The sequence below is a fragment of the Fonsecaea erecta genome, assembly GCF_001651985.1.
Source record: "Fonsecaea erecta strain CBS 125763 chromosome Unknown Scaff3, whole genome shotgun sequence".
NCBI lineage: Eukaryota > Fungi > Ascomycota > Eurotiomycetes > Chaetothyriales > Herpotrichiellaceae > Fonsecaea > Fonsecaea erecta.
Genome location: NW_017387246.1, coordinates 1,917,827 through 1,944,743, shown reverse-complemented (window position 1 = coordinate 1,944,743; position 26,917 = coordinate 1,917,827). Strand labels below are relative to the sequence as shown.

The window sequence follows — 26,917 nt, the reverse complement described above, 5'->3', positions numbered from 1 at the left end:
CCTTGCTACCCCCACGCTATAAACCGTCAGACGAGTTTTCTGGCTGTTGGGCTATTGTTTCCAACATGAAGGTTGATGCCACCATCCCCACAGTCTCAAACCACGGTGAAATGCTGCGGTGCCATCACCAAACCGTTGCCGAAGGAGTTTAACGGCCTGTTCTTTCGAGATGAAACACATGACCCCAAGCTTTGACGTCGATAGACCCTGTTCAAACTGTTCGACACCCTCTGTGACCAGCTAGCATTGGGGTTCCGTTGTTCCTGGTTGGTTAGAGTGCGGAATGCGACTTCCGACGCACGAACCATGCATGCTGTGCGACTCTACTATCAGCTCCCACGACTCACAGAAATCCGGGATTCAGATCACCAAACTTATTGACATTGAAGAAGTTTTCCATCTCTCCCCCATCTGTTATCTCATGAACTTAATCAAAGCATTGGGCTCCGCAACAATCCCTTTACCAATCAGCTTAATGCGGCGGTCCGACCCAGGATCACGCTTTCTTGCTGTAACAGGCGCCCTCGCCTCCATTTCTCGCATCATCTGACTTTGTGGATAATATCTCTTTCCCCCCTTTCCTGCCTCTTTTCCCATCGAGCCCTGGTCAAACCTCACAGTTCTCTGGCAGACGAACCACCATGGAGATTGTAATCATGACTTTCTATCGACCCCTCCCGATTGTCAAGTGAGGTCGGACCCGCGGCTGGCCCTGGCCAAGGCGACCTCCAAGCCTACACACAGTTGTCTTGTTTGTGTCTTCCTTCTCTAAGTCCGAAAAGAGTTATTGAACCCTGAGAAAGGCCCCAAAAGAAGGCTGCGCCACTTCGAGGCCTCATTGGACCACCCAACAAGGCGCGAGCCTGATACTTTGACCGTTTGCCTACAAGCCTGTAATCGTCGTCCTCTTTTGATCAGAAGCCAAATGATGCTAGAGTCTAGACAGCATCAAACATGACGGACTCGATGAACCTGATCTCAGCTCAGATATCCTTCCTGGTGAGTCAATTCCGGCTGTTGTCCTGAGCATGTATATGAAGATGCAGCGAGCATCAGGCTCTGCCTAGCCTCGCTGAGGACCAGCCTTTTCGAAAATCTACATCCGCTCATTCCTCTCCTAGGAGGCACATCTCGCTCTGATCCACATCCCCATTGAATTGTACGCCTTGTCCCTCCAGCCCATTCTCCGTCTCCTGTTTGGGGAAGACCACGATGAGGACGCCGCAAAGATCTCTTGGACCAACCGCCATGACTTCCTCAACATCTCCATCACTGCAATCGAATGCTCCATCATATGCTCGCGACATCTCGCCGACCGGTTCGTGCGCCCGGTCGCCGACGTTCTCAACAAACTTTATGCCAACAACAAGAAGGGGAAGCCCAAGGGGGAGATCCAGATCGGCAGTGAAGACTATATCGTCATTCAGGTCGACGGACAGGGCCTTGATGCTGGCCAGAGGGTGCTGGAACTGACATCGCCGTTGGCAATGGCTGGAATGTAAGCTCCCCCAACCGTCTAGTTTTTCCTGTCCTTTTCTTGTGTTGTGAAACTCATCCGGTCTCATGATCCAATTCATTGCAGAAGCATTTTCTTCATTACGACGTATTTCTCCGACTATATTCTTGTTCCTTTCCGGTCGCGGGGCACCGTCACCCGCGCCCTCCAACAGCGGGGCTTCGTCTTCTCCAAGACGGCCGACGCCTTCGTGTCACAACTGTCGCCATCGTCTCCCACCCTGCTCCAGGGCGGCGGTGCGAGATCGCCATTTTACGACAACTCGGCTCCCACCACCCCACCAGCCAAGGACATCCCGGAACTGCAGCTTCGTACGTTCAAGAAGCTCAAGCAGAACAACATCAGGCCTTTTGTCGACGGCAACATCCGTCTCGCCACCTGCGCCGGCAGCCGTGAGTACAACGTAGCGAACGATGAGCGTCTCAAGAACGACCTCCTCCAGGTCTTACTCGCGACGGCAGCGGCAACACCACCGCCAACAGGCACCTCGGGACAGCCTGCCACAATATCATCAACCGTGTTCGGCATGGGCGCGAGTCCGGCACCCCTCGAGGCGCCGACAGCCGAGTTGGACTTTGGCGCCAAATTCCTCTCCCTGACCATCACGTCGAGCGAGCCCATCTCGGTCCTGTTGGAGCGCCGACTGCTCGACCGGCTCGGCGGGTCGCTTTTGGGCGCCAAGTCGGCCGATGACGTCCTGATCCCCATCACTCTTGACCTGCGAGACCTCCCGCTCGACGCCACGGGCATTGTGTGCGGCGTGGCCGGGCGGTTGGCCCAGGGGAGCACCGATCTTCCGGACCAGGAGGTCACCTTGGGCTTCACCCCGCGCGCCCCGAGCAGCAGCATGACCACCGAGATAGCCCACGCTCCCGACGAGCCCGTCGAGATCTCCTTCCTCAGCACCGCCCGTGCTGGCACCGTGATCGTCCGCGCCTCCCAGCTCGAGAAGGCCCTCGATGCCCTTGACTATGGGATGATGAGGGTTGGCGATACGGACAGACCGTGACGTGAGCTTGGTCCTGAAGTGAATTGGCATGACCGATAGGGAGTTCACATGTGCCAGCGATCTGAGCCCACGAGGGACAGAGCAAGAGCAAAGGCGCCGAGACGGAAGAACGGAGAAAACCCGAAAACTGGAACCAAAACCATAAGCCACGGTTTTTGCGGCCATATCACTATACCTCTCTCCCTCTTACATCTGCATTCATGACATTGGGGAGATAAAACAATGGTCGGGCATTATGGACAAGGAAGAAAAGAGTGGGGAACAGGAGAGGAGGCTGGACCACCTCAGGTGTAATCCAACCCAACGAGCATTACCTTGGGCATGAGCATGGGCATGGGAAATTACGATTGGGTGCTTCTTCGAAAAGAGGACACGACGAGATGCTCCAAGACGAGACGAGACGGGAAAAGTTATACTATCTCCTTATATCCCTTTTTCTCTCTTTGCGTGTGTGTATGTACTCCCACTCTTTCTCATTTCTCGCCGGCGCGTTTGGGACAAAAAGGCTTCTTGATCCAAGATGGGAAGAAAATAACAAGGAAAAAGGGCCGGATATACTTTCAAATTAGTATTTATCGCAATAACCCCCTTTCAGGCATACTCTATCATCCTGCGCCGTAGATCTTGACCACGCCGTCAGCACCTCCACCAGCCCAGAGACTCCGCCGTGCCTGCGCCTGGCTGCCTTCTCTCCATCTCACCACGCTCACCACTCGGCCAGAGTCGCTGACTTGGACTCTCCCGACGCTCTTGCCCGAGAGGACATCCCAGGCGCGAACGTCCCCATCGCTTTCGCTTCCACTGAGCACTAGGCTCTCGTTGGCGCCAAGACAGCTCCTCAACCGGAGACCCTCGTTCTTGTACCCTTCCCTGGCGTCCTCGGGAGGGAAAGCCTTCAGACACGTCCCGTCTCCTCGATCTATCAGTCGGATCCTGCCGTCGAGGCACCCCACCAGGATTGTTTTGGCATCGCGCGAGACGTCCAGGCTGGTCACGCTGCCGGGCATCACGTCCACGGCCACTTTGCCCGTGCGGATGTCGTAGGAGCGCACCCTACCATCAATGCTCCCTGCTACAACCTCGTGTCCGTTCCCGGGCACTACGACACTCGAAATACCGTCTTTGGCCTCTTCGAGCACCATGAGTGGTCGTACGTCCCGGCTCTTGACATCCCACAGTCTCACGCTCGTATCATCGCTCCCACTCACGAGCACTCCGTCCCCGTCCCCAGCAAACTTTACGCATGTGATCCGGCTCGTGTGCCCCTGCGTGGTATTATTCCCAAATCTCCTCAGCGTGCCGTCCGCAGCCTGGACGTCCCAGAGGAATACGGCACGGTCGCCGCCTACCGATGCAAAGGTCTGGTTGTCCTGGGCGCAGTCGATGTCGAGAATGGGGTAACCATGGGCGGCGTACTTCTGAATCGGGACGGAGGGCGATGGTTTCTCTGCGGACGGCTTGGACGGCTCCGTGCGCGTCAGGTGGACTTGTCGGTCTGAGCTGCCGGTGAGGATGTAAGTGCCGCCGAGAGAGGAGAAGGTGATGGCGTTGATGGGGCCGGCGTGCGAGGAGATGATGTTCACTAAGACCGAGGGCAGTTTGGGTGGTGAGGGGCTCATGATGGCGCTGGCGGCTGGAGACGACGCTCTAGGTTATGGCAATGCATGCGAGACATTCTTTGGAGGTTGATGGTATGAGAGAGTCGATGAGCGAGGGGTATAGTGAAGGAGACCTTACCGTCAATCGAGGCGTCATTTGCATTGTCTACGTATCTGTTGAATCTCTAGTAGTCGGGTGCAGTGCCACAGTGTTTAGAGCACAATAGGCCAGCAAGGACCATCAGTTGTCTCTTACCAGACTTTTACAGTCACTTTGATATCTCAACTGCGCCCAGCAGCACCACCCTTCGCGTGGCACTTGACGCTTCACCGTACAATCAGGCACCAGTGGCTTCAGTGACTCTTGGCGGCCACTAAGCCTTGTTAGCGCCGTGCTAAACCGAAAAAATTTCTGTGTCTTGGCATCAACTCGTCCTCTCTCCGACTATTTATACCTCGATCTCTCTGCCATCTTTCCTCCTCTTTTTCTTTTTCTTTTCTCAGCTCTGTGAGTACCAACACTCCTCACCCCCTACACTTGCAATGTCCTTTGCTAACAATGTGTCTCAGCTTTGCCAACTGGCTTAGATCAAGTGTAGTATCTGTTCTTTTCAGTTTAATCTCTGAAACGACACCACGTGTGTCTGACTTTGATTAAATTTATTTTTGCATTCGCTCAAAACGCTCATGCTTGCATGAGTGTTGAGAGCAAAGTGTCCGAGGCCTTCCACTGCCGCCTTGTGACGCGAAACAACCACTTTTCATCGTGGAGATCTTTGCCTTGTGCAAATCCTTGGAGAAGAGTTGATCTGTTTTCTGCTCAAAACATAGGAGAGTGACGGAGAGGCAGGCCGTTGGAATTCACTCTCCCGTCACCGCTGCTCAGGTTGCGCTCACCGAATCTCAGAGCTGCTGCCTGTGAACAGCAGAAACCTTCCAATTTTACAACGACATGATGAAGCGAGAACTTGATTCACTCCCTTGTTGATGCCGATTTCAAGCCCGTGAATTGGTGCCACTCTTCATCCAAGCATGACTGCAAGACATCGTCAGTTTTAGGGCTGGCATGCCACTGCTCTAAGACATTAAGAAAACTTACCCTCCCAATTCCAATCTTTCATGACGGCTAACCAATGCAGATCTCCTCTTACCGTGTAGTCGATAAATCCTGCTCTCGTCACTGGGTCTATGCCCTTCTTGAACGCTGCCGAATCTGGGAAGTCGGATGCCAACCGAGGGCGTGCTCCTGTGTCAAACCGAGTCGTCTCTTCCACGACTGACCTTGGAAGACCAGAGTATGCACGACTCGGGGAACCGTCCCTAACTGCCCCAACTGCAATCGACGCGGAGCGGCACGGAGGCTTCCCACACACGATCCCATACCGCGTTTCATATTCGTCCCTCCGTCGCCACACCTCTATTGTGATTTCTCTGCATCGGTCTACGATTCCTGTGATCATGCGTTTGGACATGAGATCCCAGCGTTTGCGTACCCAATCCCTGTCATCTTCCTCGAAGGCTTCGCATCCTGCTATCATGAGCGGGAATGTGTGCACAATAATCGTACGGGACGACATCGGTATGGTTGCGAGAAAGACAAGACATTTTGATGCCAATTCCCATATCGAGTGCACCCAGGGAAGTTCAGGGACTGCCTGGCGGAGGAGCAGCAGCGACGCCCATCGGTAGGCTTCTGCTGTCTGGATCGAGTTGGTGATACTGAGGCTGATTGTGGCTCCGCCCTCTGAGTCCACCCGCGGAGCCCAATCCTCGATTGCCATTCTCAATTCTATCGCCCTGGAGATGATCGCTGGGGAGTTGCGCTTCTCGGCCCTCCTTCGAACACAGGCCACCAGTTCGGCGAGCTGACCGATCAACGGGAAAAGTGTGATCGCGCAGCCCATGAGTGGGTCCAGTTGCTGTTCACTGGGGATGGCGCTGCTGAGTGACGTGCAAGCGGTCATGAATTCGGCGTTGTTGACGATCTGAGGCTCCATACACACCAAACGGGCAATAACGTCCATGTACAGACATGTGTTTGCCAGAAAGCTCAGACGGCTCACGTCCCGTGCAGCTAGCCTCGACGTCAAGTGTCTGGAAGCAGCCTGTCGGATGAGTACCTTGGCACGGTTGATGTGACCCATTCCTGTCGACGACCTCTGATGGTCCCATGTTTCGGCAAAGCCCAGTGCTAGCCTGGTCGCAATCGCCCCTTCTAGGACCATATTGCCGTTGTTCTCGCCATTGACGAGAGCTTTCTCACCGGATTGAAAATGCTGCAATCCAATATTCCGCAATTGCGACTGAGTCCTGCACATGTGCAGACAGGTCATTGCAGCGAGCGCGTGGTAAAGTGCAGGACAACCAGATGCTAATGGCCACACCAGCGTTCGCCATGGATTTTTGGTCTCGTCGTCCTTGATCGAGAGAATGGCGCATGTCTGCTGCTCAAAAAGATGTCGTATCATTTCCGGAGAACCACTTGGAGATTGAGGCTGTCGATATAACACTTCAAGGCTGTTATAATTTGGAGAATAGTAAGATGCCACAAAACTTGCAATCAGGTCGGAAGGGGCCTCAGTTGATCGTTCAGACTCATCAATCGGCCAAACGAGGTCTCCAAAATCTTCCTCCGGGGCAGCCTGCGTAGGATCCAGCAAGTCATCAAGCCCGGGAATGTCCCAGTCAAAATCATGATCGATGTTCAACCCGTTGCCGTCCACTTGAAGGAGTAAGTTGTCCGGCTGTGACCAGTTGTAAGCAGCCGCATCTGCTGTGGAGATCGACAAAAAGTGGTAATGGTTGAGAAGGCCAGTCGGTTGGTTGTCGCCAACAGTGACTTGAGCATTGAGATGAGTGCTGACCGACTCGGCTGTTCCTCTGAGTGATGTCGCTCTTTGATGGCCTGGCTTCAATGACCGTATTCCCAGGGCTCCTTCATCCACTTGGATTTTGTCGGATGCACCCTTAGGCTGCCCGGGCTCGTTGGTTCGAACGTCACCTCCCACCACTTCATTCATGGGTCGACTTTCTACTGAGATCGCTGCTACTTCTTGGTACGGCCGCGGTCTCTGGGACGCGACCTCACCCTTGAAGCGTCCATCACTGATCTGGCCGAAAGCTTTCCATCTAAGAAATTTTGGATAACCGCCACAGGTGACTCCACGACGGGCACACTGTCGACACGTTGGCTTTTCCTCGTCGCATTTTAGGCGCCTCGCCTTGCAGGTTATACATCCTAAAAAGGCCACTCAGTGATCGTTCATAATGCAAGTTGCCAAGATTGTGTGTCGTGTTCGTGCAATCCCAATCTCAGTGCCAGACCGACGGCCTGCCGGTACAGGAGCAGCTACGTACCATTACGACTTTTTGGTTGTTTGCGTCTCGATGTCCCCTCACTGCCTCTTGCCTCAACAGTCGGGTTAGAAGACGAGAAAGGAGAGGTGCTCTTCGCCTGCAGGGTAGCAAGTTTGGGCATCAGAGACGCGCGATGCTGGGCTGGGTGGACCGTTTTGAAGAGCGCAATGGGCTTCCCAGTATACTCAGAGCGAGCAGCGGTTGCTTTACAAAGAATTCGGGATGGAGTGACGACAAAACAGCATGGATGGCATATGGAGGCTCACGGTGTTCATGCCCCTCGATTCTCTTCGAAGAGCCTGGATACCCTATAAGGAGAGGGGAAGTTCCGGGAGCTTAGCAGTGGGGATTCCAAGTCCCATGGTGATTCCCAATGGTTATTGGCACTTGTGCTGTCCCGGGCCTCAGGAGGGGGAAGAGGGGGCGTGGACATCCTCGAAATTGACGACCTGTGATGGATCGAGCACATACACCCAGCCTTGATGAGCTATTCTCACCATTTCTTATTCTTTCAATATTGAGTGAGGAAGTAAGATGTTGGCCGTTTAAGACGACGAGGTCCCAGAACACATGGTCGGATTCGAAAAGCCACTGCCAGCCTTTTGAAACTCTACAAGCAGGGTGCCCGGAAGGATGTCCTGAACAACAGAGTGGTCTTATATCTGTGTACCTGTCACTGTTTGACAGCAAAACTATCATTGGTTCGCCTTCTCGAACACTCCATACAAGTCCAGCGACGGATCCTCGTTGTCGACCACCCCGAGGACCGTTGAGGGTTTCTTGTACCCGAGAAGGGACAGCATCTTGTCACTCATCGTGAGCACTTTGCTTCTGGGCACGGCCAGAAACTGATTTTCTTCCGTGCGCAAGTTGCCCCGGATGAAAAACAGCCCGTGGACCTTGCGCACCTCGTTCGGGATAGTGTTATGGCCACCGCCATGGTAGCAAGAAGCGAGAAATATCAGCGCAGAGCCCGGCTCCATCTCTATATATGCGGCTCTGTATCAGCCGGTCTTCTCATACGAAGGATATGGCTAGTAATTTCCCATGCGGAAAGGTTGTAGGGGACACTTACCGGCAAAGCAGACTTCGTCCGTTCGTGGACGTCGGGAGTCGTCCCATTTGTGAGAACCAGGCACGAACATTGTGGCACCATTCTGGCGAGTCGTCCGGGACCCAGCAATCAGACATCCAAACTGGCTGGCCTTTTTGAGGTCGAAGTTCCCTCCGTGCCGGATCCCATGCACGTTATCGTCTCTGTGCAACCTTTGCCGGGGGGCACCGTAGCCTATGTAGAATGTGATGCTGATGCTCAACAAGGGGTCTATGATGTTCTCTTCGACAATTTCTTCGCGGATGACCTTGAACTTCTCCTGCAGGATAGACGTCCGCAGCTCCTCCAACACGGGGGACTCGCAAATCTTGGCTATGGTGGGGGACTTGCCCACGAGACCGGGAACAGCCAGCGTTTCTTTGGGGATAATTTGCAAGGCGCTCTTCTCTGTCGATCGGGTTTGTTGCCGATGAGCTTCGACGTCGCGATCAATGGCTGCGATGTCTTCTGCTGTTGCAAATCCGGTGAGAATCACGCCACCATCCCGTTCGATGATGCTGAGTATTTCCTCGATGGGGGCGTTCGCAGGGATCGAAGCAATGGAGATGGATGGCTCGTATGACGGATCAATGGGCTCTGGAGGCCCAAACATTGAGATCCCCATTTCTGTGTGCGCTCAGGAGATGTTTTCGATGAAATCCCCCAGAATGTCGCGGATAACTGAACTGTAGAAGTAGATCCGGGACGATCTCTTCATTATAAAGAAGGGTTTCCATCGTGAAAGTCACAGTTGAAACCAAGGTTTGCGACTGCAAGACCGGCACTGGACCTGAAACTCTCCTTTCGGGCCAGAATGGAGCCCAGATGTGAGCGACGCCCATGACAAGACAGCAGAGCATCCAACCATAGACTCCAAAAGGCGTGGGACTTTGTTTCCTCTTTCGTTGCCTCTCGGGGATGTGCGTCTCTGGAAGATCACCCAATCCAAGCAGGGCAGGCGGGGCTATAGAGACTTGATTGCCGCAATAGGAATGCTCTCAAGATAAACGAGGACGGTCCGATAGCCAGTTCTGTCTGCCACAGTCGAGATACGGATGTCACTTATCACACCGTCAGGACAATGATAAAATTCCCATTGAAGAATCACAGCATCCCGCCCCTGACTTGGATTCAGACTCGACAGACCGAGATATAAGCTGTATTATCTCCTATCTAACGCCAGGAAGCAATCACCGCAATGGCCATGGCGGAGGTCGAGGTGCCTCCTGCAGTGCATACCTCCAAGATCAGGCCGATCATCAGCGAACATCTTCGCCACGCCAGCACCAGGCCGCGCACGACCTTTGACCCTGAGAAGCATTTGGTGTACTGCGAGGATCCGAAGGTGTTGATGCTCAAAGACATCGGGCTTCCAGAAGATGTGGGCATCTCCCCCGTTGCCATCTCCGAGCCCTTCCCCTTGTTCAGCGAAGAAGCCATCGGCCACATGAGGAGTGAGATTTTCACAAACGAAGTCTGGGACAACTGTCTGTACAGCACCGATTTCGCGGGCTGCCAGCTCAGGGGCCACTGTCCGAAGTAAGTAAGAAATACCTTTCTCTAATATCTCTCTGGGTTGATGCCTGTAATACCGAGCTTGCTGAGTTTCTGTCTTCTGTGCTGGCAAGGTATGCCCCGTTCATGTACGACGCGTGGAAGAACCCCACGACATTGGCCATTGTGTCGAAAATCGCCGGCGTCGACCTGGTCCCCGCCATCGACATCGAGATCGGTAACATCAACGTCTCAGTCCAAGATCCCCTGAAGAACTACCGGAAGCAAGAGGGTCAGTCGGAGGACGACATCCCCGTCACCAAATGGCACGTCGACAGCTACCCGTTCGTGTGTGTCGTGATGATGAGCGACGCGTCGCAGATGGTTGGGGGCGAAACGGCGATCAAGACCGGCGCCGGGGAGATCATCAAAGTCCGTGGACCACAGATGGTAAGCGTGTGGTGTTGAGCCTGTAATCATTTTGCTCACGGGGTCAAATAGGGCAGCGGTGTGGTCCTTCAGGGCCGGCACATCACACACCAGGCACTGGCCGCACTGGGCGGAACCGAGCGCATTACCATGGTAACAGCGTTTCGCCCGAAAGACGCCCTCACCCCGGACTCCTCGGTCCTCACAACCATCCGGCCTATCACGAACCTGTCGGACCTGTACTTCCAGTGGACGGAGTACCGCGTGGAGGTGTTGCAGGAGCGTCTGCGGGTGATGTTGGACGTCCTCAGGGAGCAGCATCATGCCAGTCAGCCGACGGACGCCGTCAAAATCAAGGAGTTTCTTCGGCAGCAGGTGGACTGGCTCTCCATCACGGACAGGGAAATTGTCCCGCAGTAAACTTTTTCACATGTGATGTTCAAGTGAGCGTGAGGAACAGAATAGAGTAGCCGTCGAGCTTTGGGAGCGCTGACTGGGGGTTGGAGGAGCACACCAATAGAGGTATGTTTGCATTAGAACAGCAGCCTTACGTTCGGCTCACCAGGCACAACTTATCGTACCCATGTCTGAATTGAGAAGAATGAACGTGGAATACCAATCGGAGGGCCAGATTGAGGTTGGACTTGACTTCCTGATTCAGCAAATTTCTCTGCTGCGGCGGCGGATGAGGCCGCGCAGATGAGGCGGAGGCCTGTCGTCGATTGGCTGAAGCTCGTCCAATGCAAGGCAGAGTAGTCGCCTGTCTGTATGCATGATTTGACATATACATTCTGATGACTGGGTAAAAGGATTCGACGGAATTGGGAGAGAGAGTTTCATCTTTCACACGGGCGGTTTTGGACGCTGTGGTCCGCCCTGCTGAAAAGAACCTAGTCATACAGCGGACCATAAGGACCGAAACGTCCATGACGCTCACGACCGCACTTACTGGTCCCTCTTGACCCTGGATAACCAGTATTCGGTTCGTTGGATGCCTTGTTCCGGGGGCGAATTCTCCGTCGAAGTGCTCACCTTCCAAGACTAAGGAACGAAAACTTCTGAACGACGCCGCCACACACGTACCGACAAGTTCGGAAACAGCCAACTTGGTCGAGCGTTCCCACCGATGACGTCAATGAGAATGAAGGCTTCAACTGGGCGACCAGGATTGAACCCTCGGTACTCCTGATGGAGCGAGTTGCGGTGTGGTGGGAGTCTTATACTCTGGAAGCCGAACCCCGGAGAAATATATTGTGCCCTCTCCTATGTCTGTCTGTGTTATATCTACCCTTTCAAAAATAGAAGACTCTCGACCCCTAAATTAATGTCGAGGATTTCACAATGGAATTCAGGTACAGGAATATCTTCCTAGCCCCCTGAATTCGAGAACTGAAGCCAGACTAGGACAAATCAAGATGAAAATGGCTCCCACTGGGCCGAAGTCATGTCCGTGGCTGAGCATATTAGACGCCGTGCGATCCAGGTATGAGACGCTGTTGAAGTTCCGGACCTGTCGGTTACTGTTCGTTCTTGCTGATGCCATATGTCAAGCAACTGCTAGACCTTTTTGAGAAATATAAAGATATAGATGGGTATCCACCGTTATGGGGAGACGAGGTGAGTTGCCGACGGACAACATACGAGAAGTGAGACTCACGGGCATGCCACCAGATCGAGTACCAACTCCTGGCGTATGATGATTCAAATCAGCGCGCAAATCTGCTTCTGAAACAGAAGGAGGTGCTCAACACTCTGGAGAGACCACACCGAGATGTTAATGTGGCCTGCCAAACTGCAACAGTCTCCAGGTATTATTCTCCAGGTCTCCTCTGAGAGCGCAATTGAATCTTACGACAGCCAGTGGAGATCAAACCACCGCACCGGAATTCCAGCCAGAGTTTGGAAGTTTCATGGTGGAGGCTACACCGGGAGAGCCATATGACAGCAGCAGCATCAAGAGTTTGTTAAGTGTAGAACCAAACATGCGAAAACGGTGAGATCGGAGCGGCTCACTTTATAAAACATCAGTTGACATCATGACCCCTAGGAGGCGAATGATACAAGCTTGTCTTGGTCCAGGAGAAGCGGTCGTTACCATGCCAGGCTTTCCACGCCTGGGTGCCCCTGGTCTGTACACGGAACCAGCATTACCGACTCATGGACTTTTGCTCCGATCGCAATTTCTTCCGGATGGATTAATCAGCACACATGAACGCTATGGCACAATTCATGATAACATTGACGCGCGCCGTGGAGGGCGCCCGTGCAAGGTCAAAATTCCGATATATAGAGACAAGAACACGCCTTGGCCTTGGAAAGAGTCGCTACAATTTCCACACCAGAACCATGCCCAGGAGGACGATGCAAGGCAGCATCACGACAGTGCTGCAGAGAACTTTATATACGGCGATAGCATGGCGTTCGGACCGAGCTTCTGCGGGCTGCAGGTCACGACCCAAGCGAGAAACCTCCGAGAAGCACGCTACCTGCATGATCAGTTGTGTCCGCTGGGCCCCGTCATCATGGCCTTGTCGGCGGCGTCACCGTTCTTCCGTGGATTTCTGACGGACACTGACGTCCGATGGAATCAGGCAGCTACAGCGGTAGACGATAGGACGACAAATGAGCTTCGTTCAAATGTATGGTTTATTGCAAAATCAATCAATCTCAACTTCCTACTGACTAAAGAGTAGACTATTAAGCCATTTGGCTCCCAGGCACGGTGGTCATCAACTGCAATGTACATTTCTGATGACCCACGACTTCGGCCGGTTTATAATCCACCAGAAATCAAAGCCGATTCGGAAATCAAGCGATGTCTGCAGCAAAACAGCAGCATGGACGCCCTCCTCGCTTCACATTACGCCAACATTCTCACCCGCGACCCCATCGCCCTGACCAAGAACGAACTCCGATCCTACGAAAGCCTCGATCTGTTTGAGATCCTCCATTCCGCAGTCTGGCCGCACGTGGACTTTAAACTGCCCTCTAAAGACGGTGCGGCGGGATGGCGTGTCGAATTTCGTCCTCTAGAAGTACAATTGACCGATCTCGAAAACGCGGCTTTTGCAGTGTTTATGGCCTTACTCGCTCGCACGATTCAACACTACGACCTCAACTTCTACATTCCAATCGAGAAAGTCGCGGAGAACATGGAGAGAGCGCATACGCGCAATGCAGCCCCCGAGCAGAAATTCTTCTTCCGCCTCCAGGTGGAAGGAACGACCCCAGACGACGAAAATCCAGAGGCAGAATATGCTCTGATGACCATGGCGGAGATCATAAACGGATCCCCGAGCTTACAAGACTCGCACGTCCAATCCTTTCCCGGCCTCCTCCCGCTCGTGCAGTCCTACGTCCTCGAAGTCTTTGGAAACGTCCCCGATGAGGCGAGACAGCGGATAGACAAGTATCTAGACATCATCCGGAGAAGGGCCACGGGAGAAATGCTCACCCCGGCGAGCTGGATGCGACTATTCGTGCAGAGGCACCCGGACTATCGTCAGGACAGCGTGGTTTCGGAGCGTGTCTGCTATGATCTGATGAAAGTTGTCAGAGGTCTGGGAGAGGGTAGCATTGATCCTGCACAGCTGTTCTCTGTGGATGCGCAAGTCGAGGGCAAGGGATCATAATATCCCACGAGGGCTGTCTGGCCACACCATAGCAACGCGTGACACAGCATATCGCACAGCCAAGCCGTCAAGCCATCAGACAGAGATAGAACGGTGTCTGAAGTGATTATTGATGGCATATTGCATCCGTCTGGGCTCAGGAGAGCACCACAGCTCCGTACTTCACCCACCTACCTCAATCTTTAGGCCACCGTGAACAGGGCCACGACTTCGTCACCTGTAAGTACAGCTTGACTATATAGAGAGAGTGTGTATCGGATACCGGTATGAAATACAGCCAAGGCGCTAGCACCTTGCGCCTATAAAAGCGGCCTCTCAATCAATATATCTGGCTAGCTTGAATACTCTTTTGACGTTAGCGCCTGCCACAAACGGCCTAGCCCAGGATATCGCGACTATTTGGGGCAAAAGCCTCGCGGCCACCACCTTGAGACTCACAGAACTCACAATTACGCAGCATGGCCTTCTTGGGAAGCCGATTCACGAGGAGCCACCGAACTCTGCAAGGACAGCGCGCGGCCGCCGTCAGAACACCGTCGCCCCGGTTTCCCCGGCTTCTTTCTCGAGCCGACGGCTTGATCTCCAGGCACAGACGCAGCAGGATGATAAGGTGATCCAATGTCGCTCGCCAGCTGGCTAGCTGGTAGACTGGAGTGTCGAATCTCAGACACCCAGGTGTGCTTACTCGAATTCATCGCGCCAATGGCCGGCAAAATCGAAGCTGACTTCACGCACGGGGAAGTTGTTAGTGTCAACCTCAAAACGGCAAACAATGTCGTGCTCATCCCCCAGCCGTCCGACAACCCCAAGGACCCGCTCAATTGGCCAGTGGCCAAGAAGATCATGATATTGGTGATCGTCTCTTACACCTCTTTTATCGGCACCGCACAACAGGTCGCGAATCAATCGGGCATCTTTGCTCAAGCAACGTTGTACAATCGCAAGCCAATCGAGCTATCATATTCGGTACGTGCCTCCCAAGTCCCATTAACAAGAACCACTTTCTAATGTGAGAAAACAGATCAGTGCCGATGTCATCGGCTCCGTCGTGGGGCCGTTGATCTGGACGGCCGTCGCTCGACATATCGGTCGAACCTCGCTGATGTTCTGGGGAACTGTTGTCTCCTTCGGCTGCAACATCTGGTCGGCCTGCATGACCAAGGATGATCAATATATTGCCTTTGTCCTGTCTCGGTGGCTCGCTGGTCTGTTTGCTTCGGTATCCATGACTGTCGGCGCCGGGATCATCCTCGACATTTTCTTCCTGCACCAGCGTGGGAAGGCCTTTGCACTTTATTCGGTGGTCACCCTTTTTGGGGCACTCTTCGCTCCGGTGGTCAGTGGCTTTATCGTAGAAACTACCTCGTGGCCCGTTCAGTTCTGGTGGTGCGTGGGCGGGCTCGGATTTGCCTGTGTCCTCATTCTTTTCTTCATGGAAGACACGACGTATGATCGCTCCAACTCCGACGAGGGGGCCGAGCCACTGAAACAATCCTACGTCGCAAATCGCATCGACCATCTCTTCCCAGGCAACAAGGTCGTCACGACCACCGGCAAAACTTCACCATGGTCAGTATTCATCGTTGCAATCTGCCCTCCGATCTTGATCGCCGGCATGGGTCTCATTCTCACCTTCAGCTGGGTTGTTGGTGTCAACATCACCCTTGCGGATTTTCTCCAAACACCAGTTGAACTCGGGGGTTATGGCTTCACCGCTCAACAGAACGCCGAGTTCACGTTCGCACAGTGGGTATCGTTCCTGACGGCAGAACTATATGGGTTCCTCCTGAGTGATCGCGCAGCCTTGTGGATATGCCGCCGCCACGGGGGCATCTGGAAACCCGAATATCGACTCTTTCCCACTATCCTCGCACCAGCCATTGCTCTACCAGTCGGTCTGATTATCTTCGGCGTCACTCTCAAGTATCACCTCCATTACATGGTCCTGGCTCTCGGCCTCTACCTGGCAACCTTTGCCGACATGGCCATCGTCCCGGTCCTCACCAACTACCTCGCCGAGTGCTTCACGGGCTACGTGGTGGAGACGTACACCTGCCTGTGGATTTTCCGCCTGGTGCTCGGAGTGGCCCTCCCGTTCTTCATGACCGAGTGGCTGGCGAGAACCGGCCCGGCCTGGACCTTTGGCATCATGGCGATCATGTCCTGCGTGGGTGGCGGCCTTTTCCTCCTTCTTGCGTGGAAAGGCCATGAGATCCGGGAATATTCATTCAAACGACACGTGTTCAAGAGGTTCATTCATACCGAGGAAGGTGTGCAGGTCGTCCGCGCTTCACTCCAAGGACCTCAGCCATAGGCTCATCCGAGGAGAGGGTATTCAGCGGATGGGCAGCTGAAGGTTGCGGTCTGGCTACTGGAGAGACCCATAGCTCTTCAAATGCTCTCTATTTGGAATATATTAGGGAAATGTAGTCTGATCCAAGTGCACCTTCCTTCACACTACTGATTCTTGCTTTCAATCAGAAATCCACGTTCCCACCACACTTTCACGCGTTTTACTTCTACCATGTATCTGTATAAATTGAATGGATTCATCAATTCTCTTTCTCTATTTCACCATTCAGGTATGCCATGCCGGCGCCGTCATTGCTTCCGATCATCAATCATGCCCTGACGAATCCACGCCTTGTTCTTGGCCACGATGGCATTGAACGCCTCTGGGTCGTTCAACAGCTTGTCCACGTCGACTTTGACCGGGATGTTAAATCCTTTCTGCACCGTCGGGCGGCTCGCCATGCGCTGCTGCCACGATTTCACGTTCGGAAAGTCGGCGATATCCATGCCGGCAAATGCTGCGGTGCTCGGTCATCATTGTTAGTTTGTGTGTGCTGCTGATGTATCTTAAAGTTTCTTTTTCCTTCGGAGGGTGGCTTTAACTTACCCAACATGTTCGCCCACGCTGTCAGGGCGATGTCGGCAATGGTGCATTTGTCTCCCACCAGATACGCCGACTGCGTGTCTTTCAGGTGCTTGTCCACTGTTCGATACAGTCGGCGCGTCTCATTCATGTAGCGATCTGTCGCGTACGTTTGCGGCTCGGTGGCGTGCGAATACCGCACGAAGTGGTTGACTTGTCCCTGTATCGGCCCAACCCCGGCGTTCTGGAAGAATAGCTGCTCACATTTTTGGGCAAATTGTCAGAAAAAAACATACTCCAGCAGGTATTGGAGACCGGAGGTAGCATCTGTTTACCCAGTTTTGCGTTTGATAAAATTCTTTCGTTCCCCGCGGGTACGAGATTTTATGGTCGACGTCGTCGTACCTGTCCACCAAGTATTGCATGATACTCCCCGATTCGAAGAGGCTGATCGAAGTCCCGTCTGGTAGAGTGTCTGTCAGTGCCGGAATGCGTCCGTTAGGGTTGATGTCCAAGAACCAGGGTTCCTTATGCTGGAAGGTGGACATGTCGAGGTGCTTGACCTCGTACGGAAGGCCCAGCTCTTCCAGCGTGATGGCCACTTTGTGGCCGTTGGGAGAATGTGCTGTATAGAAACATATCATAGGCTTGTTTGTTGTCATTTTGTTCTTATTTCTTCAACCAAGTTGATTGTCTCGAGCCGGGCAGGAACGCTGAAGCGACGGGGTATAGCTTCCTGGGATCTAAAGAAGTAGCCTAGGGCACAGCAGTGTATTGATGTATGATCAGTAATCATAGACTAGATTACTATCTCCAGTCCAGAGCTGTTTAGTCAGTGCGGACGTGATATAGATGAATCGGTGTACGAAACCGACCGTCTGGACCGTGTAAGCCCGGGCGACGTAGACGAAGACCGGGCATCTCGTAAACCCCGGGAAGTTCGAACTCTACTGGATTGGCGTTGCACCATGTGGCAGCCCTTGTTGCTTCAAAAGGTAGAGGCCCAATGACATGTTGGAAATTCCCAGTGTTGAATACACCGTATTCTCAGGTCCATAGTGAAGCAATTTTCGCTGAAAAGCTCATCTGGGTTGAAAGACATACAACCGTCACATGGCGGCTTTCAAAGGAAAGGTTTTCGCGGTTACTGGTAAGCTAGCACCACTCGTTACAGAACCATCCAAGCCTTCTCTGTGGCTGCTGCAGTGCACCCTCTCTCATGCGCTCCAAATGGGAGACTTATGCTGAAAGAGTGATATAGGCGCCGCTTCTGGGATCGGACTGGCGACCGTGTGCCTCCTCTACTCGCGAGGAGCTTCTCTCGCGATCTCAGACATTCAAGGAGACGCAGTCCAGCAAGTGGCAGACTCCATTCACCCCAGTCGCATATCGGACGACCAGGAAGTGGTCGCGTCGACGGTGGATGTGACCAAATCCGACGAGGTCAACTCCTGGATCCAGGACGTCCTCCGCCGCTTCGGACGGCTCGACGGAGCCGCGAACATTGCTGGCGTTGAAACCCATGGCATCCCTTTTTCCGAAACGACGGACGAGAGTTGGGAGTTTGTCATGGGCGTCAACGCAACCGGCGTGTACGTTGCCATCTATCCCTCTGACATTGCATTCCAATCTCTTTATCCCCCAAATACTTTGTATCCGGAAGATGGAAAGCTGACGCCCGACGCAGTTTCAAGTGTCTGCGGGCTGAGCTTCCCCATATTCAATCCGGTGGAGCGGTCGTCAATGTGGCCTCGATTGTAGCGCTCATGGGAGTCCCCGAAATGGTCTCCTATTCAGCAAGCAAACATGCCGTCGTGGGCATCACCAAGTCAGCAGCAAAGGAGTACGGGTCGAAGGGCATTCGCGTTAATGCTGTTGCACCGTAAGGGCGCTCTTCATTCCTTGACATTTTCTTCTCCTACAGAGCCTCTGCTGAACCATTTCAGGGGCCTCGTCGCCACTCCCATGCTGCAGAATATGCGAGCCAGCGGTATGACACTTCCGAACAGCCATTTGCCCTTGTCTCGTGACGCAGACCCCAAGGAGATAGCAACCGTCATTGCATTTCTGCTGGGGGAGGATTCATCTTATATGACGGGGCATGTTGCTCTTATTGACGGTGGCTATTTGTCGTGAAAATCGAGGGAAGGTGATGATATGGTCACAAAAGAAGTAGATAAATTGGTGCTTGCATCAATATGACCAAAAACCATCTCTATGCGTAGGGAGTTGACCTAAATCATGTTCAGACATCGATCCGTCTTCTCTCGTGCCTCGCGTGCAGGTGTTTGTCGAAGAGTTTCTAGGTATTTTAAATCGTTCGCCGATCGAAGCGAGTATCCCCTTTCGATTTTGTCGGCTTTTGCTTCTTTTGCTGATATGCCCGTAGCTTAAGCGCATACGCAATCTTCTACCAAAGGCAATTTACATGGCATAATGCTCCATCTACAAGCTGTCGCTCTGCCCTCTCTATATCGCACTCCCCGCCCCAAGGGAGAGGAACTTCTCAACAACTTGAACGTCATTCTTGTGTCTGGACTCGACGCCGGGAAGTGTATTGCACGCTTCATAACTGACGCGCAGGATCTCCAACTCAACCTCCCGGTGTCTTCCCTCCTCCACGTAGATGGATTGGCCGTGGCGTGTGGCGTCGACGGCCAGCAGCGCCACGGCCTCGGACACCGCCTCAGGCTTTTGGAAGTCCAATCCTAAGAATTCCATCATTTCAGGTGTAAACAGGCTGGTTCGTGTGAAGCTCGGCGCCACGCAGTTCACGCGCACATTGGTGACTTTGCGCGCCTGCAGCTCCGGGACGATTCCGCGCATAAACCCCAGAACGCCGTGCTTCGAAGTTGCTTCGATGCTGGGTTAGCATTCATGGAGACGGAAAGTGTTAGGGAGAGAGGATGTAGAGAAAAAGAACTTCGGGAGCTACTCACTGTAATCAGTCGCGCCAAAGGGTAGATAGCCTGGGGTTAGAAGTCAGCGACGAGAATGCCTTTGAAGAAATGTGAAGCTGAGGTCCTTACTGGTTGCTGAGGCGGTCAAAATGATGGCTCCGCCAGATTTCTGCTCCTTCATATGTCTGATGGCGAGCACGGCTGTGTTGATCAGTCCAATTACATTGATAGCAATGTTGGCTTGCGATGGCTCTTTCGGGTCTCCGTTGCTGTCTACTTCGAGGTTGAAATAGTCGGCTTTCGCGCCAATTCCTAGTTGCACGCTGCTTGTCAATCAAACGTGTCTGGACCAGGGAAGGAAGAGCAGAGCAAGTAATAAACAATTAGCTGTCGCTCACCTGCATTTGCGTACACCACGTCCACACGGCCAAATTTGTCCACCGTGGCCTTGAATAGTGAGATTAGGTCGGCCCATTTGGTCACGTCAGTCTTGACGAAGAGGACATTCGGGATCTCCTCCTTCAAGGGTTGTAGATCGCCATTAACTACTTGCGCTCCATTCTCCACGAAAAGCTTGAGCGTGGCTAACCCAATGCCAGAGGAGGCTCCTGTCAAGAATCAGCTGCCTCACTTCTTTGCCTTTGCTCTGTTGATTGACTGTAGTACCTGTGATGACGGCGATTTTATTGTTGAGGTCACTAAAGTTCTCCCGAGGGATGGGAAAGCTCGCCATATTGATTGTATTTGAGCTAACTAAAACTCTGTTCTTTCAAAGCTTCAAGTGCTTTTAGGACAAAAATGTAGCTGGCAGTGGATCTCCTCATACAGTCGTTAAAGGAAACCCTTAGATATTCAAAAGTGTACATCGCACAAAAACAGATGGATTTCTAAGCACCAGCCGTTCTGAGACGTAATCAAGCTTTGAGCCGCTGTTGTTGGTCCTGCCTTCGCCGCAGTTGGAAACACCGCAGTACGCCGGATGTGAAAGAGTCGAGCTGACCCTACTATAACGGCTTTCGGTCAAAACTCCAGTTGACCGTGCAGCTCTCGGTCTTTGCTTCGTTGTGCTAGAGCTTTCTGGTCTTGGAACCTAAACTTCGAAAATACGAGACGATCTTTTGACGAAATATGTGTCTGGTACTCGAAATACTATAGTTTCAGGTGTGAGAGATGGACAAGGCTGATTACCAACGGTAGAAAAGGGAGAATTTTCGTCTCTATCTAGGTGGACAGGCTATAGAGCCTCTCTGGCCAGTACCTCGACCCAAAGACCATGCCTCGAAATTCCAATTTGCCCCCCAACTACTTGTGGTATATCTTCGCGTGTATCTAAGGGTTGATTCGTCGTCGCAATGCCAACTGGTGAGAAAGAGGGTTTATCCTCGTTTTCCTCCGCTGGCTTCACTGAATCCAGCCAAGTAATCCCAGAGTGAGCAGTGTTGGATCTGCTTGAAAGGCACTCTCTTTCTGTTTGAGCTCCGTCACATCCCAGTTTGCCCAAACAAATCTGCCCTTCAAAAAGGCGGCCTCGGGTGAAGACAGCCATACCATGAAGTTCGACGGAAGTTGCACTACATCAAGTCAGTATAGTTTACTTTCACAAATTTGACACGGATGAATGTTCACTTACCTGTATCTTGGTCGGGAAAGGAGAACCCGCTTTGCTCTGTCGCCTTGGTCGAGATGGCGGTGCTTTCAATGACGCCCGGTTGGAGATTGAAAATCCTTAGATCTGGATTTTCGGCTTGAAGATATTCAAACAGCTTGGCAGAGCCGAGCTTGCTCACGGCATACGCTGAATATCCAGGAACATATGGAACATGGGCAGCTCCCGTCGTCACATTTATCATGACTCCATTCTTGGATATGTTCTTCAACACTGATTGAATGGCGAAAAGCGAGCCTCTGACATTCACCTCGAACGACTTCCACCATTCGATGTTGTTCGAAATCTCGAGTGAACTTAGGTCGGACAGGTAGCCGGCATTGTTGATATATATATCGATCAGCCCTCTTTTAGCCATCATGTCAAAAGCATTTGCTGTGCTCTCTTGATCGGAGATGTCGGCCACAACGGTAATAACCTTGGAATAGTTGTGCTTATCTCGGATGGTATTTTTTGTCGCGAGTAATGTCTTCTCAGTCCGATCTAGGATGATAACTTCTGCTGCGCCCGCAACGACAAATGCCTCAGCTGTAGCTGCTCCAATACCCCCACCTCCACCTGTAATGACAACCCTCTTTCCTTCAGCCGAGAGCTCGTATCGCGCAGCATCGATCTCGGCGTAGACATCTTTGTGCCAAGTGTTGGTAAAGGATGGAAACTTCATAATTGAGCGGACTTATTGCTAGAGTGGAGTTGGGATTTCTGGGTGATAGATGCGAAATCTATAACTATAAGTTGAGATTTAACCAATACCGCTGTCCTTGTGCTCCAAATCCCTTTGTTAAAGCAGGCAAGCGAGGACCTCGCCCCTCCGCAATTCGTCCGTACATTTCTTGAATAAAAGTCCTCAATCTCCAGGCTTGCTATGTCGTACGACGCTAGCACTGAGGCCTGATGACTTCTTGCTGGCATGGCACTTAGGAAGTTCCTTGCTGATGTGGCGAGCCCAATGAAAGTTAATGGTAAAACAGGCATCAGAAATCGACAATACTCTGCTAGACCCTTCGGCGGTCGAGTGAATCAGCAATGAGCAAGTAATTGCGGCGCAATGACGGCCACCGACGGCAGCCGACACGGACCGTCGATGGACGCTGCAAGGCGTATCTCGTACTTGCTTCCAAACAGCCATTCTCCATTATGCTGTAGCATCGTACTCTGGGGTTTGTAGTGTCGAGAGCTAGTTGTCCAAAAGTGGTATGCAAGTCGCACGGAGGACCAACCACAATCCATGTACACAGAGCTAGTGCCTAGCGCTAACTCCAAGTGGCTTCTCTATCTGCCAGGACAAGGCTGCCCAATAGGAGACATATGCGGCCGTTGAAATATTACGTACTATTTTCGGGCCAGTTAGGATCCCTCGACTCCGTACCTCGTAAAAGCAGCCCTTTGACCAAGGTAAATCCGGCTAGTCTAAATACACTCTTACACCCTTTTTCACAATGGTAATATTGCAGATTGGCTACATCACGAACGCAAAAAACCCAGGTGGTTGTCGTACCAGGTTCACGGAGGAAGCGCGTGTTTGTACTTCGGGAGTGCCTCCACGTTAGATCTGACTCGAATCCTGCTGACCACAGCCGCAAATATCGCAATTCCTCAGGGGTCACGGATAGAGAGAGTCAACCATGTCTGTAAACATTTCTGATATCCTTGTAATCTTCAAGATCGGGTTGTTAATTCATATTGGGACCAAGAGCACCGGATGCCAAGAGACATACCAGTAAGCGTCTGGGAGGCTCTTGTCAGATGCAGAGTCCAAACCTTACTAGGCAAAGCAGCAGTCTTGAAATGATCCTGCGCTCCTGGGCAATCTTGCCAAGCCTAACTTACACCCTTCTTTTGGAGCCGTTGCCGTTCGCACAGAAGCACGATGTTATGTCAGGAAGAAAGCCAGGGTCCGCGGATTTACGACTCTGCTTGTGTGAACAGATGTTGAATCTGTTGGGGGCTCAAGACCAAGCGCGAAGACCATATAGCCATGTAAAGTCTCAATCGGCGGGATGGAGTGGCAGATCTTCGCAGCAGGTCCTCTTGCTTCGGCCAAGTCGTTGCTCCAGTATCATTTGGGATGGTGCCAAGTGGGGGTCGAGCGAGGCTGGCAGCGACAAGCTCGAAATCAAGAGGCAGACTGCCCATGTCAGCGAGCATTGGTGCGGCTGGTGTCATAGGTCCACCCTCGCCCGAAGTAAGTGCCACAGTCGCCATGCCGACCGCCGCTTCTGTTACCGGCTTGGGGTGACTCTTTGCAAGCCCTGCTACGCCTGCTGGTACCCCTCCGTGGGCTTCAAAAGACTTTGGCCATTCGAGGGCATACATTATCCTTTCGGCCACGTCTTCGATGCCAGAGCTGCAATACAGACCGCTGCTCAATGTGGAGAGTGGTCCCTGGGCCCCATATTCTCTGTGCTATATGTGTCGAAAGCCTTAAGATCTACAGTAAGGAAACACGGTCTTATCTTAGAGCCCAGCTTCGCAAACAAGGACCGTCCCGCCTACTGCAGGATTCCGATACACATCATATACAGTCGAGAGATAACTGGCTACAATATATCTTCCAAGAGTTTGGAACCGATCTGTGGACACCTCAGGCATGCATGAACTGGCTACGAGAGCATCAGGAGAATTTGGGAATCCCCTGCACGATCCAATTCGACAGCCCAGGCTCCATAAGAACCCCAACGAGGAGCGCAACTAACAGCTCCTCCTCAGGCTCAAGCTCTTCCAGTACCAATACTTCTTCCACTACGCTCACCTGGCCCGTCCCGAGTCCAGATCTAAGTGACAGGAAACGCAAGGCTAGATCACCTGCGCAGAGCCCTGGAGACGATGAAGTGTCTGGGGTAGAGGGGCTGGGCCAGTTCACTTCAGCTCGCAGAGCAAGCAAGCGCAGGACCCGTTCACTATTGGCCCCCTGGAGCTACTTCGACCAGGCAGATGACAACGTGAATGATGATAACGTCGATGAGGATTCCGACTACATCCCGGATGAGGCCGCAGGGGAGAGTGATTGGTTTTCAGATGACAGTGACGGTGACCAGTGTGAGCATAGCGATGTTGAGGATAATACTGGGGTTGGTCAGGCTGGTGATGAGGAAGATGAGGAAGAGGGCGAGGATGAAGACGACGTTGACCGCAACCCTGAACTGAATATGTCCCTCGCCCAACCCGGAGTCGCCGCCATTAGTGTCCGAGGCCACAATATCTTCCAGGGGTCGAAGCACTCTATGACGTTGTGACTGGCCTCTGCGGCGACCATTGCCTAAGGGCAACATATCAACAAAGTCGAATTATCAGGGAGGGCGGGCATGGCTTTTGTGTTATCTATTATTTGAGTTATGAGATACCTAGGGAGGCCATTTCATGGGCGAGGGGTAGTCCAACCAGTGGACATTTGAAATCAAGTTGTAGATATTAGATCAATGCAATGTATTCTTCAGATCACCTCTTCAACCTTAAGTCAGAATCAGACCGGCATCCGTAAGAGCCATGGTAGCAAAAGGCTCATGAATCTCGCCGGCGTCGACCTGAGGGTCTGAGGTCTGAGGTCTAAGGTCCGAAGTCTAAGGGCCTAAGATCTGAGGTCTGAGATCTGAAGTCTGAGGTCTGAAGTCTGAGGTCTGAGGTCCGAGATCTTGGCGACAGAGGAGTCTTTTCGCACTTTGAGTCTTTATTTCTCACAAACCTCTCACCCCCAAATACTCAGCATAGAGTCCTTGAACAATTCGCTAGTGCCATGTGTTTTGACTTGGCAAGCGAATAACATTCGTGGACAGTGGAAGAGAGCCCTCTGTTCGGCCACATTGGTCGGCGCCGGAGGTATTGGAGGTATCATAGGAAGTACGGTCTTCCGCGAGCAGGACAAGCCCAATTACCACCCAGGCATCCCAACCTGCATGCTGTCGAGCCTCGTGCAAAGCCGGAAAGAAGTATACGCATTGTGCTGCTTTAATAAACAGGCCGCGTTGGCATGATTCTTATTGGTCTGTCCATACGACAAGATCCACACTCTAAGACAGCAACACCAATTACACTGTGTGTAACAATTCTATCCATTTGAGCCCGTAATTGGCCCGAGGGCCTCTTCGGCATGGATGTTCGGTTAAAGCGGCTCAGTAGCAAGCGTATTGAGCGTTTCTGTTGAATAATCGAGTGCGAAGGGCGCACTTTTTCTCAGATATTAAGCTCGTCTGCTCCCTCCTGATCTCTTCTTCCTTTCAACCCTCAGGAGCCCTTCAATATACCGTTGCCACACCCTTAGAACTCGATACATCGAACTCGAACAGAGCCCGATGAAATTGCCCGGGGTGAAATATGCAACATTTGCTAATCGGGCAGGAGCCTCCGGCCTCAGAAATTCTCCCAGCCCGAATTCTTCATGCCCTGCCCAGCACCAACCGGGTACAATGTTCGGCAGGTCAGAGAGTCGACACAGCTCCAGCAGCAATTATCGCCAACCCCTTGCGATTCAGGGCCCCGTGCCCGGAGTTTAGGCTTTCTACCACCCCTGGCTCCTCTTCACCCCGTTGCAGAAGCCATGATCCCTGCAGGAAAGAGCCTACAGCCGCGGCTATTGCTCTCCCCGTATTCCCCTCATCCAAATCCCCAGGAGGTGCCTAGGTAAGTGTCTGTTGGTCATTGCGATGATCTTCCAGACACGGATTGAGGGCCGTTTTCAACCGATATATGCTCTTGGCTGCAGAATTCATCTCAGAACACGAGCAAAAGTTCAACAATTGGAGAGCTCCACTACTCGGAGGGCCCGCGATTACCACCCCTCTTGTTGGGGCCTGCCATGACTCTGCCCACCATCAACTCAGGATAGCCAGCCTCACCATTACGAGAAAATGGATAAGCCAAGAACATACTAATCATGCAGCAATCAGCAATCTTTCCACACAGGTCGTGACAACGTTGCCACCACGTTCCATCGCTTGATGATCGACTGGAGCATGGCTGTGGTTCAAGCCAGGATGGGCTTCGACAGGGGCCTTCGCTTCCGATGATGAGAGTCTATTCTTCACAGCCGACAGGCTGAGAGGGGAAAAGTTCTCACTGATTTTGGGGATGCTTACTCGTGGAGGTCGAGCAAGCGAATGGGTTTATCTGACAGTGGGATTTCCAAGCTCACACCAAGACTTTTGGTGGCTGCAAGTGGCACTTGCCCAGAAACTAGGAACTGTGGACGGGCGAGCAAGTCAAGCACTCGTGTTCAACGCAATCTCAAAAAGCTTGCTAGACATTCAGGAGCCATGGATGCTACGTCCATCATATCGACCGGTCATGGGATGCGCCACGCAGGTTTGTGCATCAACCATTTCTTTTCAGCAAGCCAGGAAACACGATCATGC

General features: G+C 52.6%; 12 protein-coding genes across 12 annotated transcripts; 6 read left to right on the top strand and 6 right to left on the bottom strand.

The window, feature by feature from the left end:
- Positions 1–954: 954 nt before the first annotated feature.
- Positions 955–2,525, top strand: AYL99_03963 (hypothetical protein; the record flags this gene model as incomplete). The annotated part of the gene is made up of 3 exons (XM_018835477.1): positions 955–999; positions 1,122–1,498; positions 1,583–2,525. 3 exons carry the CDS (start codon positions 955–957, stop codon positions 2,523–2,525), a joined length of 1,365 nt encoding a protein of 454 aa, XP_018695127.1.
- Positions 2,526–3,130: 605 nt separating this feature from the next.
- On the bottom strand, positions 3,131–4,144 carry AYL99_03962 (hypothetical protein; the record flags this gene model as incomplete). Its single annotated transcript, XM_018835476.1, has 1 exon — positions 3,131–4,144. One exon carries the CDS (start codon positions 4,142–4,144, stop codon positions 3,131–3,133), a length of 1,014 nt encoding a protein of 337 aa, XP_018695126.1.
- Positions 4,145–5,145: 1,001 nt separating this feature from the next.
- On the bottom strand, positions 5,146–7,143 carry AYL99_03961 (hypothetical protein; the record flags this gene model as incomplete). The annotated part of the gene is made up of 2 exons (XM_018835475.1): positions 5,146–5,159; positions 5,223–7,143. 2 exons carry the CDS (start codon positions 7,141–7,143, stop codon positions 5,146–5,148), a joined length of 1,935 nt encoding a protein of 644 aa, XP_018695125.1.
- Positions 7,144–8,175: 1,032 nt separating this feature from the next.
- AYL99_03960 (hypothetical protein) lies at positions 8,176–9,198 on the bottom strand (the record flags this gene model as incomplete). The annotated part of the gene is made up of 2 exons (XM_018835474.1): positions 8,176–8,465; positions 8,556–9,198. 2 exons carry the CDS (start codon positions 9,196–9,198, stop codon positions 8,176–8,178), a joined length of 933 nt encoding a protein of 310 aa, XP_018695124.1.
- A 573-nt stretch (positions 9,199–9,771) lies between these two features.
- AYL99_03959 (hypothetical protein) lies at positions 9,772–10,916 on the top strand (the record flags this gene model as incomplete). The annotated part of the gene is made up of 3 exons (XM_018835473.1): positions 9,772–10,112; positions 10,202–10,517; positions 10,569–10,916. 3 exons carry the CDS (start codon positions 9,772–9,774, stop codon positions 10,914–10,916), a joined length of 1,005 nt encoding a protein of 334 aa, XP_018695123.1.
- A 921-nt stretch (positions 10,917–11,837) lies between these two features.
- Positions 11,838–14,128, top strand: AYL99_03958 (hypothetical protein; the record flags this gene model as incomplete). Its single annotated transcript, XM_018835472.1, has 7 exons — positions 11,838–11,848; positions 11,901–11,979; positions 12,048–12,113; positions 12,168–12,304; positions 12,358–12,489; positions 12,544–13,135; positions 13,190–14,128. The coding sequence occupies 7 exons, from the start codon at positions 11,838–11,840 to the stop codon at positions 14,126–14,128; spliced, it is 1,956 nt and encodes a 651-aa protein (XP_018695122.1).
- Positions 14,129–14,830: 702 nt separating this feature from the next.
- Positions 14,831–16,442, top strand: AYL99_03957 (hypothetical protein; the record flags this gene model as incomplete). Its single annotated transcript, XM_018835471.1, has 2 exons — positions 14,831–15,094; positions 15,150–16,442. The coding sequence occupies 2 exons, from the start codon at positions 14,831–14,833 to the stop codon at positions 16,440–16,442; spliced, it is 1,557 nt and encodes a 518-aa protein (XP_018695121.1).
- A 287-nt stretch (positions 16,443–16,729) lies between these two features.
- On the bottom strand, positions 16,730–17,665 carry AYL99_03956 (hypothetical protein; the record flags this gene model as incomplete). Its single annotated transcript, XM_018835470.1, has 3 exons — positions 16,730–16,938; positions 17,028–17,259; positions 17,339–17,665. 3 exons carry the CDS (start codon positions 17,663–17,665, stop codon positions 16,730–16,732), a joined length of 768 nt encoding a protein of 255 aa, XP_018695120.1.
- Positions 17,666–18,116: 451 nt separating this feature from the next.
- On the top strand, positions 18,117–19,139 carry AYL99_03955 (hypothetical protein; the record flags this gene model as incomplete). The annotated part of the gene is made up of 4 exons (XM_018835469.1): positions 18,117–18,153; positions 18,265–18,595; positions 18,691–18,885; positions 18,950–19,139. 4 exons carry the CDS (start codon positions 18,117–18,119, stop codon positions 19,137–19,139), a joined length of 753 nt encoding a protein of 250 aa, XP_018695119.1.
- A 333-nt stretch (positions 19,140–19,472) lies between these two features.
- AYL99_03954 (hypothetical protein) lies at positions 19,473–20,636 on the bottom strand (the record flags this gene model as incomplete). The annotated part of the gene is made up of 5 exons (XM_018835468.1): positions 19,473–19,858; positions 19,943–19,972; positions 20,033–20,215; positions 20,302–20,511; positions 20,570–20,636. The coding sequence occupies 5 exons, from the start codon at positions 20,634–20,636 to the stop codon at positions 19,473–19,475; spliced, it is 876 nt and encodes a 291-aa protein (XP_018695118.1).
- A 668-nt stretch (positions 20,637–21,304) lies between these two features.
- Positions 21,305–22,233, bottom strand: AYL99_03953 (hypothetical protein; the record flags this gene model as incomplete). The annotated part of the gene is made up of 2 exons (XM_018835467.1): positions 21,305–21,474; positions 21,534–22,233. 2 exons carry the CDS (start codon positions 22,231–22,233, stop codon positions 21,305–21,307), a joined length of 870 nt encoding a protein of 289 aa, XP_018695117.1.
- A 1,930-nt stretch (positions 22,234–24,163) lies between these two features.
- On the top strand, positions 24,164–24,805 carry AYL99_03952 (hypothetical protein; the record flags this gene model as incomplete). The annotated part of the gene is made up of 1 exon (XM_018835466.1): positions 24,164–24,805. One exon carries the CDS (start codon positions 24,164–24,166, stop codon positions 24,803–24,805), a length of 642 nt encoding a protein of 213 aa, XP_018695116.1.
- Positions 24,806–26,917: the final 2,112 nt, after the last annotated feature.